Raw genomic sequence first — 16015 nt, 5'->3', positions numbered from 1 at the left:
ACCAAGCTAGCAAAAAGAAATTGCATTTCCACGGGTGCAATTTGCATAAATTATATTAATGCTAAAACAAGACAAATCAAACTTGGGATTGGGGGTGCAATAAATAATTACTTTAGTTTTGTCGCATGCAAAAAGAAATTGTAATAACAAAAATTAATACTAAGCTGCAGGTTATTAAAATGAGGGAAAAATAAAATGATAGGAGATGCATATCTAGAAACGAACCACATGAACTGGTAGTTGCGAAATTGCATTCATAATGTCTCTACTTCTCTGCTCATCGTTAACGTTATTGCTATTAATTCCTACAAGAACATATCACTTCACAATCATCTCAAGAGATACGAGCATTGATCATAAATCAACTTGTTACACTTGGAACAGTCTTCCCTGTCAACTAAAAGCAATCTGAGTGATCTTAAATATCCATTAATTAATGGCTCGAGTAGTGGGAACTGCATGAGAAAGGAAGGCAGATCTAGGCTTCTCTACCTTCATGCAGCAACTTCAATTCTTCCTTCTATTATATATACATAAAACAGATGAAAAGAATAACCCTATATCAACACGTTTGACAAAGATGGGGCAGGGCTAGCATGAGCTCAGTGCTTGTGGGCAGCAAGCCTTGCAAGCACACCCACTGCCAAAGAATTGGTGTAGGTTGTTGGCTCTGTCATGGCTGACTTCCAGCGCAGGTCTTCAAAGTTGTCGTATCGGTCCGGACCCCCGACAATGGCGCCTGTCAGCTCATTGGCGTTTGGAACATCTTTGTTGTACCAGTAAACGAAACTCATTGGGCAGTTCACATTCTGCTGGCTCGCCATATGATTGGGAACAGAAGATCCTCTGTGGTGTGGTTGTGTTGGTGGGTTCTTCCCAAAGCCAACCATGTATGATCTTCCCCTAGGGTTTTTCCCTAGTAGATAATCCATCTGTACCCAGGTTTAGATAGTTATCACTCACTCTGTACAAACTTACATCACATTTTCATGCTACCCGCGTTAAGTTTTCTAAGCTGAGCGGGTTTGGAGGGATCGGGTTTGAGTTGAGTTCTTGACATTAATAGGAGAATAAAAGTGTTGAAGAAACTTTAGTGTTGGGGAGCAACCAGAAGCAGTAGGGTTAATGTGTGTGATTGGAAGGGAAGTGCGAGTGGGTACATACCTGTTTCTTGCCGAAATCTATGAGGTGGGCTGAGCTGAACTGTTTGTTCCCACAGGTGACCTTTTGGTTGTGTTTGGCCAAGAGATCACCATACACACTAAAAAGCAAAGCTGTGCCTGTCACATATTGGGAATTGGCTCCGTCTCTTAGGTGAACCAAACCGCCTGGCAGTGAAATATTTGCATTTCCACGGGTTATAAAGTGAAAGTTTGGAGAAAGAGATTGCATTTATAGATGCCCATAATTAATTATATGCATGATAGAATTGAAATATTTATCACAGAATCATAGTATCATAAATAATAAATGATGAAATATGTGGTCACGGCTGAGGAGCATTCCAAGGCGAGAGAGAGAGAGAGAGAGACCTGGAGAGATGTAAACCTGGTGGTAGGGACTATCAGGGAGCACTGAACAAATGAAACCGTCAGCTTGCTGCTTGAAGCTACTTAAACTCTTGTGCCCTTCCAAATACAACTGCATTTCATGAATAAGAAAACGATCAACCAGCTTTAAATGATGGAAAAATGATATTTTTGCTTATATATTAGTTTTGGTAGATTAATTAGGTGAATATTGCATATATGCATATATCTATATATATATATATACATAGAGAGAGAGAGAGAGAGAGAGAGAGAGAGAGAGAGAGTAGTTATACTTTGGAAAGGAGAACTTGGGCTCCAGCATATTTGAGGTCCCAGCTAAACTCGGATACCTGTGCACTGATTGACTCCTCCTCTATGTACTCTAAATATACGGGCTTCCTGGAGGCGAAGTATAGCCATGTTGCCGCCCACAATAGCTCGTCCTGCATTAATTTCCAACACCTCTTTATCACTCCACCAAATTAAACCCTAGTTTGTTTCATCTGATCCTCTCTAGTTACTAATTAAGACCCATTTAATTTTACTATCAGTTCAGTTTTTACATGCTTGTCTTCATTCTTAGTTTCAAAAATTGTGTATTTAATTTCTATTTTAGTTATTTGAACCTGTCATTTAACAGATTTATATATCTTCTTACACAATCTTGCTCTTGATTTACAAGATTATTTCTACAACTTAGACTTATTGTCTTCTAGTTTTCATGACATAGTACAATCCATATTCGTGCATCCATAAGGCTATGTTTGGGAGAAATTTAATATCAAAATTAAATTAAATGATATATATATATATATGAAAATGAATAGAATAAAAAATAAATATATTTTCTCCTCCTTATAGATATACAAAAAAAAAATATTTATATATATACAAACCTTTCAATAGGATGAAACTCTTTTCATGCAATCTCAATCTCATCTATTATATATATATATGTATAGTCGTTACTTATTGCCAAAACAATAAGAATCTTCTTTAATTTAATTTCATTCCACACCCAAACATGGCATAAGAGAAATAGAGCAATGGAGAAAGAGAAGATACCTGATAGCCAGAGAAAGAACAGTAGAAGGGGCATTCTCCATCGTAAGTTCCTTTATGCGCTTTGGCAAACTCGAAAAGCTGCAGAAGAAATCAACAATAAAATGTGACATAACAGATCGAAGAAATCGAAGCGCAGAATTAAGGCAGAACTAGGGCGTGGAGATTGGAGATTACTGATTTGGCTTTGTTGAGGAGCTGTCGAGAATAGTCGCGATCGGTTTTGCGAAAGACGATGGAAGAAGCGGCCAACGCCGCAGTAGTTTCGGCGGCGATCTCCGTTCCCGGCGTGTTCTCGTCAATTTGCAGCACCGTTCTCGGCGTTTGCATGTGCTCGGGGCTCATCCAACACTCGTGATCTTGCGCCGGATTCCCTACCTTCGGAATTGACACGGAAATCAATTCTAAGAATGAGGAAAATGATTTCACAGATTTAGCCATAATCCATGTTACAGGTAGTGGTGATCAAGGCGGTCTGTCTAACCTCGACGAAGAGCCGGTTGCGCTTCGAACTGGCTTTAAGAAAATAATCGGTGCCCCAGCGGATGGCGGCCTGAACATTTTCATACTCCCCGGTTGCTTTGAGCTCTGATTCATAGAAATCAGCAGCCCAGGACAGGGTCGTGACGGTGAACGCCATCGGAAACCCGTACTTGACGTTGTCTCCGGCGTCGTAGTATCCTCCGACGAGATCCACCTGCAAAACAACTCCATTCAATTCTATTAATCTCTGTATCAAAGGATTAACAAAGTCACTAAACATTTGAGAGAGAGAGAGAGAGAGAGAGACATTGGCAAGCTTGCCGTCGTTGAGAGCAGAGTCGCCTCTCCAAGCAGGCTGGTGGTTGGGAGGGAGCTTCCCGGATCTCTGCGCCTCAAGAAAAATGAGGGACTTGGTGAGCGCGTCTTTGTAATCAAAATCGCCATTAACAGGAAGAAAGCTTCCTCCAAAGAGGGCCAGCCACGCGACAATGCAGGCTGCGGTCCATTGTCCCATAGAGAATCCCATGAATTGAAGAACAAACGATCGATGGGGGAATGGAAATGCAGAAGAGAAGAAGATAAGAGAAGGAAGAATGTGGAGGATGCAAGCAAATTCACGACTTATATACATACATACATACATATATATTTGGTGTTTGTTTGAGCAGAGCAATTAGTGGCGGGAAACGTAAGGGCGCCGGAGACCAAACGTTAGCTGGCTATATTATGTACGTTGCCTATCGCTCTTCTCTCTCTCTCTGATTTTCTTTTCTCATGCTTCCAATTAATTAATCATCCGTCCATCTGAACTCAGTTTCAAATTTATCACATTTAACCACTCTCCTTAAATAATTTATTTTTAGACTAATCAAATGTTTGTTATATATTTGTGATAAATCATAAATTTTTAAATAATAATAATAATAATAATAAAATTTTATTTAATAAATTTATAAAATTTACCCTTTTCACCACACAAGATTTTTATTGATTTCACGTTATTGTGACGAATAAAAAAACTATAGTAATTATAACCCTTTCAATCTAGAAAATACTTAAAAAGTAAGCGTATAAACAAGTTTATATATTAAAATTTAAAAGTTAAAATTATGATAATAATTCAAGATTTTGGCAAATTTTTAAAGGTCAAAATTACTTTTACTATCTCAAAACAAAATGTAGATAAATAAAGAGTTACAGAATACATATAAACTTACAATTTACAAATTATATTGTACAAAATTTCAATTAGTGCACTGTTCATAAGTTCTTATTGATTTGAATTTTTGTTACAATTTACAATTATAAATTCTTTTAAATTTTAAATTTCTAATTTAATTATTGTTCTTACACGATTTCTCGCTGTTTGTGCCCTTGAAATTTTAGTAGAAGAGGTAAATCACATATAAAATCTTTGTCTCGTTATACAAAGCAAAAAGTCATCTATGATTTACAGTACAAATTATAACTTATCGTGATCTAACTATTTATGCACGGAATTTAAATTTCTAATCTCTTAATGCTTATACTTGAGGGCTTTGCTTTGCTGGGTTTCTGGGCCTGGCACTGATACTATTAGCCGCCAAGGCCCAAGGGCAGTGGCAAGCCCAACCCGTTTTCAACCCCACCCATAGTCTTGATTATGAGTATGCATCGACTTAAGCAATAAGTATAACATGCCACTATTGTTCATAGCTGGAATACCATGAAATTGCATTCATACAAGTGATCTCATAATCAAACCATACGTTGTCATATATTTAGCTTAAAAGTACACAACAACGAGTGATTTTTTTAATAAATTCACACTTTTATCATATGATAAAAAACTGGAACGTTACGGTTAGGTCGAATAATTTTTCATTGCATCCTTAATTTTTGGAACCAAATTTAAATCATAGGAGTAGGGATAATTCAAAACATTTTCTTACTCATCCAATCAACACTCAGAAAATACTTACTATTGCTGAAACGATAGGCTACTGATAAAATCAGATGCACAAGTGCTGCAGCCAGTGCAAAGTTTTGATTCAATACAGAAGCTCACTTTACACCACCTAATTTCATAAAAACACAGATTATAATCTTACATCAAATATGGGGATTTGGTCAGCAAGGTCCGGGCTGAATTACAAAAGAGGAGGAAGAAAATCCACACTCCAAACCTAGAGATCTGGCTACTTGCTGCCAATCCCATGAAGACGAAGACAAAGACAAAGACAAAAGACGAACACGAACACGAACACGAATATGAAAAAGAATAGTTACAGCATCCATGGAAGTTGTCTATATCCTAAATGCCCGAGGCAAACCCCTACCCTATCAATTTGAGAATTAATCAGAAGAGCTAAACCATAATTGGCCTTGGCCCGGCTGTGCAAATGGGCACCCGGTTACTTGGACAACACAAGCTACCAATCGTCCGTAAAAAGGGGGACAATGGAGACATGGAAGGAACCCGGCGGGTTAGCACCTCCTCATGATACGAGAAACATTACTACCAATTTCTTCTTTTGTTTGCTCAGAAACAGGAAGATCTCCGATGTACATATCGAAGAAAGCCCCTGGAGATATATACAAGGACGTATTCTTCATATATGCTTGAAGATGGATGTGAAAGTGTACGTGTTGTGTTGGAAGACAAAGGGGAAAAGAATAATTTCAAGTGAACAATATAACTTACTGCACAAATCCTTGCTGTGGACAGCTCCAATTTCATTCCCTCCAACTGCATAAAAAGACATTCCAATTTTAGTGTACTGATAATGAAGACATACAAGATAGAAAAGTTTGATCACCATGTCTCAATCCTGTTGAAGGTAAAACAGTGTGTTGTGGGCATAAGAGAACAGTGGACATGATTACACCAAAGAATATAGCTAAAGAACAGGTGGTGTTTTTGGTATGATCATGGATGTTCGTGCATCTTTACAAAATTAATTCCCATCCGTTTCTACTTACTCGCTGTAATTAGTTGTCCGTCAGCTGTTCGCCGGAAATCTATTGTTGTTCCCTGAAGAATTTCAATTTTAAGTCAGAATACTCCATGCAGCCAAAAAGTAACATGCGAAAAAACAGAGATTAGATTAAACATTACCGCATGCAAGGCAATATCTTGTGCAAAAAGCGAACCAAATGCTTTGAGGCAGTTATAGTCAGTGTCTGGGTTCATCTTAATAATGAGAGAAAACTGTCAGGATCTGTAAGACTCAGCATGCAATCATGGAAGTAGCAGAAGCCAGTCATTTACCTTAACTAACCGTGCTCGAAGGGATTTCTCGAAAGCACTGGAACAAATAAGACAAACTACTTAGAGAAATTCAGGTTTCATCACCATTTATCACACACAGGATGCCAAGACAAACAATCCAGCTCAACCAAAAGGTCAAAGTGGTGCCTGTGAACAAATGAAGCTATTTTATCTTAATAGCTTCATCAGGTTCAATACAACCCTTAAGCAACTACTTAAATATAAACTGCATAAGAAGCATTTCAACTATAGAACTTTTCCATATTACTATGCTTTTAAAGAAGTTTATAGAGAAACAAATGCTAGTCAGGGGAAGATGTGTAAATAGAAAAAATTTCTCCTCATGTAATATGTATTTCTTCATTTGAATTGAATACCAACAGCAAGAGACTACAGAATCATCTAATGCATGGATACGTGGAAGAAGAAGCACTACTTACTCTTTCACGGTACTGATTTTCATCCCATTACAATTAAGCACAAGCCTAAGAGTCATATGGATATCCTCCCTGCAGCAGCCAAATAAAAGACAAAGATGAAAAAATTGAACAAAAGAGTCAAGAAAAATTTAGAGAACTGTAGCACCCAACCAGTATCTTCCATAGTTTGAACTCCACCCTCAAACACACGTCACATCTCACATGCTAAAAACTATGTATGCTATATACGTATTTTCACATGCCAAAAAATATAACAGACTAATTAACACAAGTTCTTACCAAAAACATAAAATAAAAGTAACCATACACATAACATGCTGAAACCGGAATTGTTTAGTGCAAAAAGCATAAAGATCATATTGCCAAGTTCCTGAATGGCATTAAGACTAAAAGAAGTTGTTCTCTACAACTAATGGCAAAGGTTAAGCATGTGACCATTGTTACCCCTCCTAGGGCCTGGGACTAAACAGGATTAGCACTGGGTAGTCTTTTAGGCATATATACATTCATGCCACTAGTCCCTTGGTAGACCTTAAGAAACATAGTTTGACAGATGTTTCATGGGTAATATCAAAATTACAAGGAAGCACATAAACAAATCCTTTCGTTCTTTTTTTTTCTTTTCTTTTTTTCTTTCTTTCACTCCCTTGTGTTCCATCAAGGATGTTATACATTCTCCAATGTCACAAGTGTAACAAAGACCTTCATGGGCTCAAATCTTCAAAGAATCAAACTTCTGCAAGTCCAGATAACGGACTAGCATAGCATTGTCAACAACACAAGAACACAAGTTAACTACTTGATATATTGACTGGTTGAATTTACTGGACAGATGAAACTAAAAAAAGGTTTTAGCCATCTACTTCCCTAGATTGCCTTCATTATTAAAGTAATAATATAAACCACATAGAGACTTGGTTCCTCCTCATCACTAAGACCAAATTGGCGATCCATTTTAAGAGCCTAAAATTGAGTATATCTAACGGGCTTCCAGCAATGCACATTTTCGTGACTCTGACTGCCATCACATAACGAGAAATCCATATCACAACATTAGCATACAATATGCCTAAGTAAAAGAAAATGATAATTTGGCCAATGAATTGAAGCAACTCTGTGCACCGAGAAAGTATAATGCCAATGATAATTTCATCTGCAAATTTATCAACATCCTAAGTACAATATACCTCACTTTTTGCTGATAAAGTAAAAATATAATGTTCCTTAAATTATCTTTCTAACTGACCCTATGAATGAGCTAGTAAATTAAGACCACAAATTTTTCATCATGTTGGCCATCATGATCCAGATTTAAGAGCATAGGTTGAGTGGAGATAGTTAACCATTATCTAAATTTTAGAGTCGAGATCCATTCCCTTTGTTATTGAGCAAATGATGAACAAGATAATTGTGAGATATAACTTACTATGGATGAAGTACGCATCAACATTAATATTTTATAGTTTATAGTACATAGTCATTAGTCAGAGAATACAACCAATTGCTGACATGAAAATTCACAAAATAAATAGACATATAATAGGTCGAGCAAATGAAAATCACTTCATATGTATCTTTCTTTGTATTCCAAGTCAACACTCATACAAACAATTGTATTTTTATCTCCCATGTAGTGTCATGTACAAGATACTTTTAACTTTTTAGTTTTCTTATTTACTGAGTGTCACGGCCTAAGCCTGACAACACCCTTCCTCTCAATTCTAATAAGAATTAGAAGGACTCTAATGCCCAAAACAGAGAATAGAAACAGAGAGAGAGGAAGAACAAGTGAGAGCAGAGAGAAGAGAAAGAGAGACCGTGAAAATTCTGATAATTTGCATAATGCCTTCCCCTTACACGACTAGGGAAATATACACCAGAGCCTGGGGAGAAGATTCTCCTGCCAGGGTGGGCCCTATGCCCCTAACAAACTCGGGAATCTCTAACCTCCCTGCATGTGACAGTAACTACCTGCCTTCTAGAAGCTACAACAGTAAAATGAAGAAACTAATCTACTAGCTTAGGGATTACAGCAGTGAAAATAACAGCAAGCAGTTATAAGCAGTAATAGACAAGAAGAAAATTAAAATAACTCGGGAAAACAGGGTCTTCTCCTGACACTGAGGAATGTACTATTGTAATAGCCAATATTATAATTGGATTCTTAATATGCAACATCTCTTTTGTAGCTTACAGAAATATTTTATTTAATGCAGTGATTTATGAAATAGATAACAAGTCCAACCAACCACAACAAAGAAAAAAAAAAGGCTGAATGTAAAAAGCAAGCAAGTTGTGTTTTTTATCAGCAAAAAATAGGACTGTGAACAAGTAATACACTACTTTTTTAGAGGCTTAATAGCAACCCAACAAGGGACCAAGGCACAAAAATGCCATTAAAAAGCTGCAAAGTTCATCTGTCTTACCATTTAATCCACTGAACCAAAGGATGAGGTAATAATTTTTCAAGTCTTAGCATGTGCATAGTAAATAGCATCTTGTAGATCAACCAACACACAAAGTCAAGAAACCAAAATGATTTCAACTTTCTTGTTAGCAGTTAAAACTGAAATAACTAAGCATTTTATGCCATTATTAAGCACTCAAATTTGCCACTAGAATTCTTTTATAATTTAAAAACTCTTTTTCATCAAGAAGCAACATAGATGAACTTCACAAATTCTAGATACAAGAGTTCTCTTGAAATACATAACTTGAATTAAAATTAAAACCCTCTTAAGCTAACAGTTCATGTTTTTCAGTGGTAGCATAGTTGATGGCATTAATAGTAGTTGCTAAAATACCTGAGAAGATCCTGATAAAACTCAGGGCAATTGTTGACTTCACCAACAGGAATAGAAGCGTATTTTGGACCCAACTTCACACAGACATCATAAGGATGAACATCTATAACAAAAGGAACCAGGAATTAAAATTAAGGTAAGTCTTCAATGGATATAACTGCATCAATCACTCACAAGAACTCATAAGCCTTGAGCAAATCCATGGTTACTTACAAAACCCAAATGCATAGACCTTCAATGATTTGATTTTAATTATGGTCATAGTTCTAGATCCAGTTCCCACAAGGACCTGAAATGAAGATCGAATTTATTCAAATATAACTAGTGATGAAGATAAATAAGAAGCTTTTACAATGGAAGAAAGTATGCCAGGATAAGGATATTGATGCAGGGAAATTAGATGATACTACTAAAAGCTGGACCACCCAAAAGAGTAGAGGGCTATTATGTAGAATTAAAAATCTGAAGAGATCTAGTTTTTTGGCCACAAGCCTACATGGGATTTAATGGATTTATGGGATAACACAGGTAGTAATTTGAATCCCTAATAAGCCCCGCTGGTCAGTGTATAGGTGTTCAAAGAAATAAGATCAAAAGAAAAGATAAACTTCAGTAGTTGGTGTGACAATGGCAGGGGACGCTATTGGAAACAAGGAAAATCAAATATTTGGTCATGTTAATTTTATCATTGTTTAAGCAAATCATAAAGAAACATATTGAAAAACTAAATTGAGAAGGCACATATAGGAAATCTCTGTCAAGAAGTTACAAGCCTACAACTATATTGGATTACAGACTCAATGAAATAGTAAATTCAATCTATAAGAACTGCAAGGAATTATGCAATTTTCATCAAATACAGTCTCATAAAAGAACAAGTCTCAAAATCAAAATGGGTGCTCAGTGGTTTCAGCGGTAGAACTGGGAGAATCATGCCAGGAAACACTACATATTCACCAAAAGAAAGGTCCATTCTCTACAACCATCTGAACTACCAGTTTGACGATGAAACCAGAAAAACAGTCATACTGACCAATAATACCAGACTAGGCAGTCCTAGTGACTTAGATAGGAATCCGCTGCACTGCTAAAATGTGCTTCTTGACTTTGGAAGGACTTCATAAGTTTTGCACTTTTATTGGCTTGATGGAATGGCTTTCAGATGAAGTCACTTGTTCTGAAAGTCCTTTTTCATGAAGTGAGTGGGATATTTATGAATCTATTCCCTCATTAAATAAAAAGATGCAATTTCCAACCTGGCCACCATAACTTGCTGCTTAATGACTATTTTATCAGTATTTCCTGCTGTCTTTATAAAAAAACCAATTTCTTAAGAAAATTCATTACAGGCCAAATGTTATTTTGCTTGACATGACACAACTGCAAATTGTTGCAAACCCAATTTTTTATCCACTTTATAATCTCTTATCTCTCAATTCACCCTAGATTTCAAGGTTATACATATACACTCACACAAACTATACACATATATGCGCATCTATTTGTTCTATGTTGATTATTTATCTGACAATGAAAAAGAATGGAATATAAATAATAAACAAGTAAACGAGACTTCCATTATCAATGTTTAGAATCTTCTAGTTTATTGATTTGAGTATCAATTTTTAGGAAGTTCTTGAGTGTTCAGAATAATGTTTTTCACAAAAATGTTTTGGTCGCCAATTTCAAAGAAATTTCTATTTTTCCTGTTTCCCTTGAGATTAACTACTATTAACTTAATTGGTTAGGCATACATATCATGTGGAATGCACCTAAAGATGGACCTCCACCTATTAGGCTAAGGGAGGGGCGCATTTGAGATATTCATCCATGGAATCATGACATCTATCTGACTTTAATCTTAAAAATAATGTGGGAACTACAATGTAATCCAGGCACCTGGCAAATACCGGAATGAACATCCTCACTAGCAAAATATTCAACCAAAGAGGGATCAATTCGATAAAGAATGACTCAACAACTGGAATAAAGGTTGAGATTGTGAGGACCTTCGGAACTTACTCCTCAAGACTGTTGAGTTATTGAAAATCAATAGCTCAAAGACAAAGATTAGCCTTGGCATAATCACCTGAACTGATTGTCTTAGCATGATGACGAATTATAGTTGCATGACAAGATCAGTCTGAAGATGGCTGTCAAGATTTATAAAAGTAACCTGAATTCTAAGTCAATGTTGTCGTTCAAATCAATGTAAGGAATTAGAGTACATTTGAGTTCATCCATTCTAAAAATAAAATAGACTAGAGCACAAAAGATTGAACGATCTAGTCTTTGTTTGTTAGAACTTGATACTTTGAGAAAGGTATAATTATAATTTAGTATTGCATATTTAAGAATTAAATAATTTTTAGCATCAATCATATCTAATGAAAATATTTATATTATATTTGTAGAAATTGGAGCTGCCTATAAATGCTTTTAACCCGATTCATCAGATTAGACTTGACAACATGGACTTTTGGAGATTTGAGTGTTTGAGAAGCCTAGTTTACTTGATGGAGAAGATATTGGACAAAAAATTATTGAACCATCTTTGGATTTGGAATCATTGACACGAGAGAATTGACAAACTATGCTTTGATGACAATGATGACAATTTTTTTCAATAAGTTAAAAGATTATAATTGAGATGCTGGCAATTCATATTTTGGAGGAAATCAGGATTCCTTATAACGACACTGAATTGATATTATTTTGTGTTATTTGGTATAAGTACATTTTAGAATTTATTAAGTAGTAGTTTTAATTCACATTTACTAAATGTGTGCAGCTTTCAGAAACATTTGAATAATGTACTACACTTTTTAAAATTTATTTAGAGTACTTTGGAAATGATAGTGACTAAATTGTTTGTTTTTAAGTGTTCTTGAATATATATTTCTGTCATATAGTATGTCTTTTGCAATGTTAAATTCATTATTTCTTAAAAAAAAAATGATATGCTTTTAAAATGTTGTTTATAGAAATTTTATTACAGTACTACAATTTTTGTAATATATATTGTTAATTTATAGTAGCAACGTATCCAAAACAATACTGTACCATCCAATACAGGTATTGTATCATACAAATAACAAAACTAATACCTTACCCGATTCAACATTGACAGCTATGGGATAAACCCCCACATGTTATGTCACCTTGGTTCACAAACCAGTGAAACCTATCATTCCATTATTCAAACCAAGCTCCTCATCTCTGCCATCCCTTACCAATAAAGAGGCAAGTGTGAACTCTGTAACCACCTTTGCTGAAGATTGAAGGACTCAGTAAACCTGAGGCACCTGGAGATCGCAACAGTGCTCAAAATAAGACCACTCGTGCATGCCCCCCTATTCACAAACTCCCTCACATTTTCACTAACATACATGCACAACCTCATGACCATTTGATTATTGAAATGCTGCTAAAACAAATCTTCTCCCATGTCCTATTCAATGGCATCAAGCTTCCATCTTCTTACCCCAAACTTTAACAACCTCCCTCCACTTAATATGAGATAAGATTCTCCTTAGTATTAGGCAAAAAATTGTTGACACCTACCTCACTCTGATGAATACAATCACCCTCGTCAATTAAAAAAAGTTTCCCATTCTACCAGGAAAATCTTCTGCTCTCTCCGAATCTTGTGGCCTTCCCTCATGATTGGTCATCTTTCCCATTAAATCTTTGTTTAAGTTCTAAGTAATATAGCTCCTACTGAAATTCATGAATATTTACACCAAGACAATGCAAATTGTCTCTATACTTTATATTATCACCTCTTCTAGATAGAATTCATGGATCTCAATGTAGTCTTAAAAGAGGAGTGCATGTGGAAGCAATCAATGGCTAGCAGCTCTGCAGTCCCATCATCAAAGTACAAAAACATCTCAAAAGCAGGTAAACAGGTTCGGGACACAGATCAAAGTGCATGCACATAGGGTTACATGATAATAGTTTCCAAGAAATACAAACAGTGACCAATAATTAACAAGTTTGAAGGTTTAAATGCTGACCTCTGATGCTGAAAGGGAGTTGTTCTCTCCAGCTAAAATGGTATCCAAAATAGTAGGGAACTTGATGCCAGTTCTGGGCTCAACTGCATGCCTTGTCCAGTTCAAGTCAGAAAAAGAAAGATCGGTGCATCCTTGATGCTCAACATCACAGGGATTTTCATCCATGCATCTCTGGATCTGCAAATCAGTAGTGTTCACCAAAGGAACACCTAAGGCCTTTGTGGACCTGATGATAAAACAACAAAGAATCAAATTTAGACAGAAAGAACATAAAAACATATGCAGGCAAAGACTAAAAACAAAGAGAATTTTTCATGCACTTCAACAAACTCCAGTATGAACAAAAGAGAAATAGCTTCAGAAAGAGTCAGAAGTTCATATGTAAAACAGAAGCTGGCAGCATGTAATAGTGACTCACACATTGTCAAAGGGTGGAACCAAAGCAGCAGCCAATGAGAGGGCCGGGAATGATAGAAGCTCCTCAGCTCCATTCTGCAATTGTCTAGCAGTGAAGCTTGAAATCTTCGAGTGAGAAGATTTCCCCTTTGACCTAGAATTGCAGAAAAATCCTAAAAGATTATGTCTACTTGAGGTTATGTGTTTTACTCGCACAGGAGAGTTATGGCCTTTCGATTTATGCGAATTTCCTGGAAAGTTGCCACTTGTTCTAGAATTTGACACACTGGCAAACCAAAACAATAGGGCACCTGAAAACTTTGAGAGACAGTTGAAAGCTTCCTGAAGAGCCAAACTTCCAGGGACATAAAACTGTTTGGAGTGGTAAACTGAATTGTCTACAAACCAACTAATTTGGGATAATAAATTACCCCCAAAAATTTGCGGAGCAAATGGATCAGCGGGGAACATGTAAGGAGAACCCCCATTATCAAGATCCATAAAGAACAACCAATTATTCCGCATATTTAATTATGCACAGGTTGCTTTCCCCCTTCAAAAAACTTCACACTTTCTCAATGTGAAATCCCCGTGGCAAGATAAGAACCAAGCTCTAATTTAGTCCACCTGCAAAATTGTCAATCATACTCAACATTTTATTTATTTGAAAAGAAAACACACAAAAAAAATTATATACGTAGAATAATTGCAGTGCCAACAAAATTCTAGCACATTATATTACCATTACTAATTGAAAGAAAAGTTCCAAAAACGAAATGCCTAGTATTTCTTTCTTTCTATCTTTGACAGGTACAACAAAAAGAGAGAGAGAGAGAGAGAGGTAAATTTCTGTGGAAGGGTGATAACATGAGATTCTCGAGAGCAGTAAACTCAATATACACAAAGGCAAAAAATATTGAGAAAATTTCATTCTCCAGAGCGTACAAGAAAACATGAACAGAAGAAGAAGATCTATAACAAACTCACCGACAACGACATCCATGCCGCGCCCGCTATCTATAACAACACTTACAAGCATTGACAACAATTGATCACTTTGACCACTTCCAAGAAAGGCAAAAAAGGGAAATCTCCAAAAAAATGTCGCAGAAAAAGTAATCCGGATTTCAAAATACAACACTATAAATACCACAATTCCTCACACAACGGCTCATAGCTCTCTCCAACGACTCAGAACGCAACGATTAACCAAATACTTGCCACAAAACAGAGAACAAACAAAGAAGAAGGAGAAGAAGAATGCGAAGGATGCATGTAAATCATCAGGAAACAGGCAAATGAAATCGGAAAACTAACCGGAACCGAGGAGGGCAGAGATCGGTTAGGGTTCTGAAATGCGTTAGATGATGAACGTAGGTGGACAAGTATTCGCGTTGAATTGAGTTACCACTAGAGACGTGCGGAAAGAGAAGACAAGTGGAGAAAAGGCAAGAGGAGAAAGGAGACGGGAAGAAACGAATGTGCCTTGCAATTACCAGCGGACCAAGTCGGCGCCCCTTCGAGGCCCCGCCCCCCGCCTCCGCCCCCCAACAAGCTGGAACGTGGAACATGCGGTGGACTTCGTGTTAAAAAGGTTATACTTGTCTTTAAAAGATCAACGGATCATTTGTTACCTTAACCAAATATAATCGACCATGTTATTGGTATTTTTTAAGTTATATTTTAAACTATATAATATATCATAAATAATAAAAATACTCCACATGTTTTATCATCTCGTCTCACCATCTTAAACGAGAAGTATTTAAGTCATGTGGATCACCGTCTCACTTCACCGACTTAAATAAAAAATATTTTAGATACTTTAACTATATTACGTAGTTTAAGGTGTAATTCATAATATATCAATAGTATTTTTTAAATATATGAGTGGGATTATTAGTGTACATAATTTGTTGATTGTTACATGTAACGAACAAGTTGTTATAATCAAATTGCACAAACCATAACTATAAAAATTAATGAGAAAATAATAGCCAAAAAAATTTTGGGGTGCGTTTGATAGAGT

At 36.2% G+C, this 16015-nt stretch overlaps 2 protein-coding genes across 5 annotated transcripts; both read right to left on the bottom strand.

Annotated features, from left to right (window-relative positions):
- Positions 1-247: 247 nt before the first annotated feature.
- LOC127813301 (endoglucanase 16) lies at positions 248-3919 on the bottom strand. Of its 2 annotated transcripts, XM_052354216.1 has the most exons (9): positions 3719-3919; positions 3385-3572; positions 3079-3291; positions 2772-2972; positions 2598-2675; positions 1826-1975; positions 1533-1641; positions 1165-1328; positions 248-932 (listed from the first exon to the last, which is right to left on the bottom strand). In XM_052354216.1, exons 3-9 carry the CDS (start codon positions 3232-3234, stop codon positions 603-605), a joined length of 1188 nt encoding a protein of 395 aa, XP_052210176.1. In that variant the 5' UTR covers positions 3235-3291; positions 3385-3572; positions 3719-3919; the 3' UTR covers positions 248-602. The 2 variants fall into 2 exon arrangements, with proteins under 2 accessions (XP_052210176.1, XP_052210175.1); XM_052354215.1 differs by lacking the exon at positions 3719-3919 and having other exon boundaries at positions 3385-3603.
- Positions 3920-5115: 1196 nt separating this feature from the next.
- LOC127813302 (fatty-acid-binding protein 2) lies at positions 5116-15554 on the bottom strand. Of its 3 annotated transcripts, none has more exons than XM_052354217.1 (11): positions 15304-15553; positions 14009-14613; positions 13591-13816; positions 9785-9860; positions 9572-9674; positions 6768-6836; positions 6328-6364; positions 6175-6249; positions 6039-6090; positions 5761-5805; positions 5116-5641 (listed from the first exon to the last, which is right to left on the bottom strand). In XM_052354217.1, the coding sequence occupies exons 2-11, from the start codon at positions 14509-14511 to the stop codon at positions 5544-5546; spliced, it is 1284 nt and encodes a 427-aa protein (XP_052210177.1). In that variant the 5' UTR covers positions 14512-14613; positions 15304-15553; the 3' UTR covers positions 5116-5543. The 3 variants fall into 3 exon arrangements, with proteins under 3 accessions (XP_052210177.1, XP_052210178.1, XP_052210179.1); XM_052354218.1 differs by lacking the exon at positions 15304-15553 and adding an exon at positions 14974-15291; XM_052354219.1 differs by lacking the exons at positions 5116-5641; positions 5761-5805; positions 6039-6090; positions 6175-6249 and having other exon boundaries at positions 6339-6474; positions 15304-15554.
- Between the last annotated feature and the right edge of the window lie 461 nt (positions 15555-16015).

Source organism: Diospyros lotus, chromosome 11 (assembly GCF_014633365.1).
Source record: "Diospyros lotus cultivar Yz01 chromosome 11, ASM1463336v1, whole genome shotgun sequence".
NCBI lineage: Eukaryota > Viridiplantae > Streptophyta > Magnoliopsida > Ericales > Ebenaceae > Diospyros > Diospyros lotus.
Note: the sequence above shows the minus strand (reverse complement) of the source record. Positions and strands in the feature narration are given on the sequence as shown.

Bases quoted from the DNA above. Each gene is read 5' to 3' on its own strand.
- LOC127813301 (XM_052354215.1), bottom strand. From the start codon at position 3,603: ATGGGATTCTCTATGGGACAATGGACCGCAGCCTGCATTGTCGCGTGG. The intron at 3,292-3,384 runs GTCTCTCTCTCT...GTTGTTTTGCAG, and splicing joins ACGACGGCAAGCTTGCCAAT to GTGGATCTCGTCGGAGGATA. The intron at 1,976-2,597 runs GTATCTTCTCTT...AAATTAATGCAG, and splicing joins GTTCTTTCTCTGGCTATCAG to GACGAGCTATTGTGGGCGGC.
- LOC127813302 (XM_052354217.1), bottom strand. From the start codon at position 14,511: ATGCGGAATAATTGGTTGTTCTTTATGGATCTTGATAATGGGGGTTCT. The intron at 9,861-13,590 runs GTCAGCATTTAA...TCTTCATTTCAG, and splicing joins ACTCCCTTTCAGCATCAGAG to GTCCTTGTGGGAACTGGATC. The intron at 6,091-6,174 runs GTAATGTTTAAT...GAAATTCTTCAG, and splicing joins AAGATATTGCCTTGCATGCG to GGAACAACAATAGATTTCCG.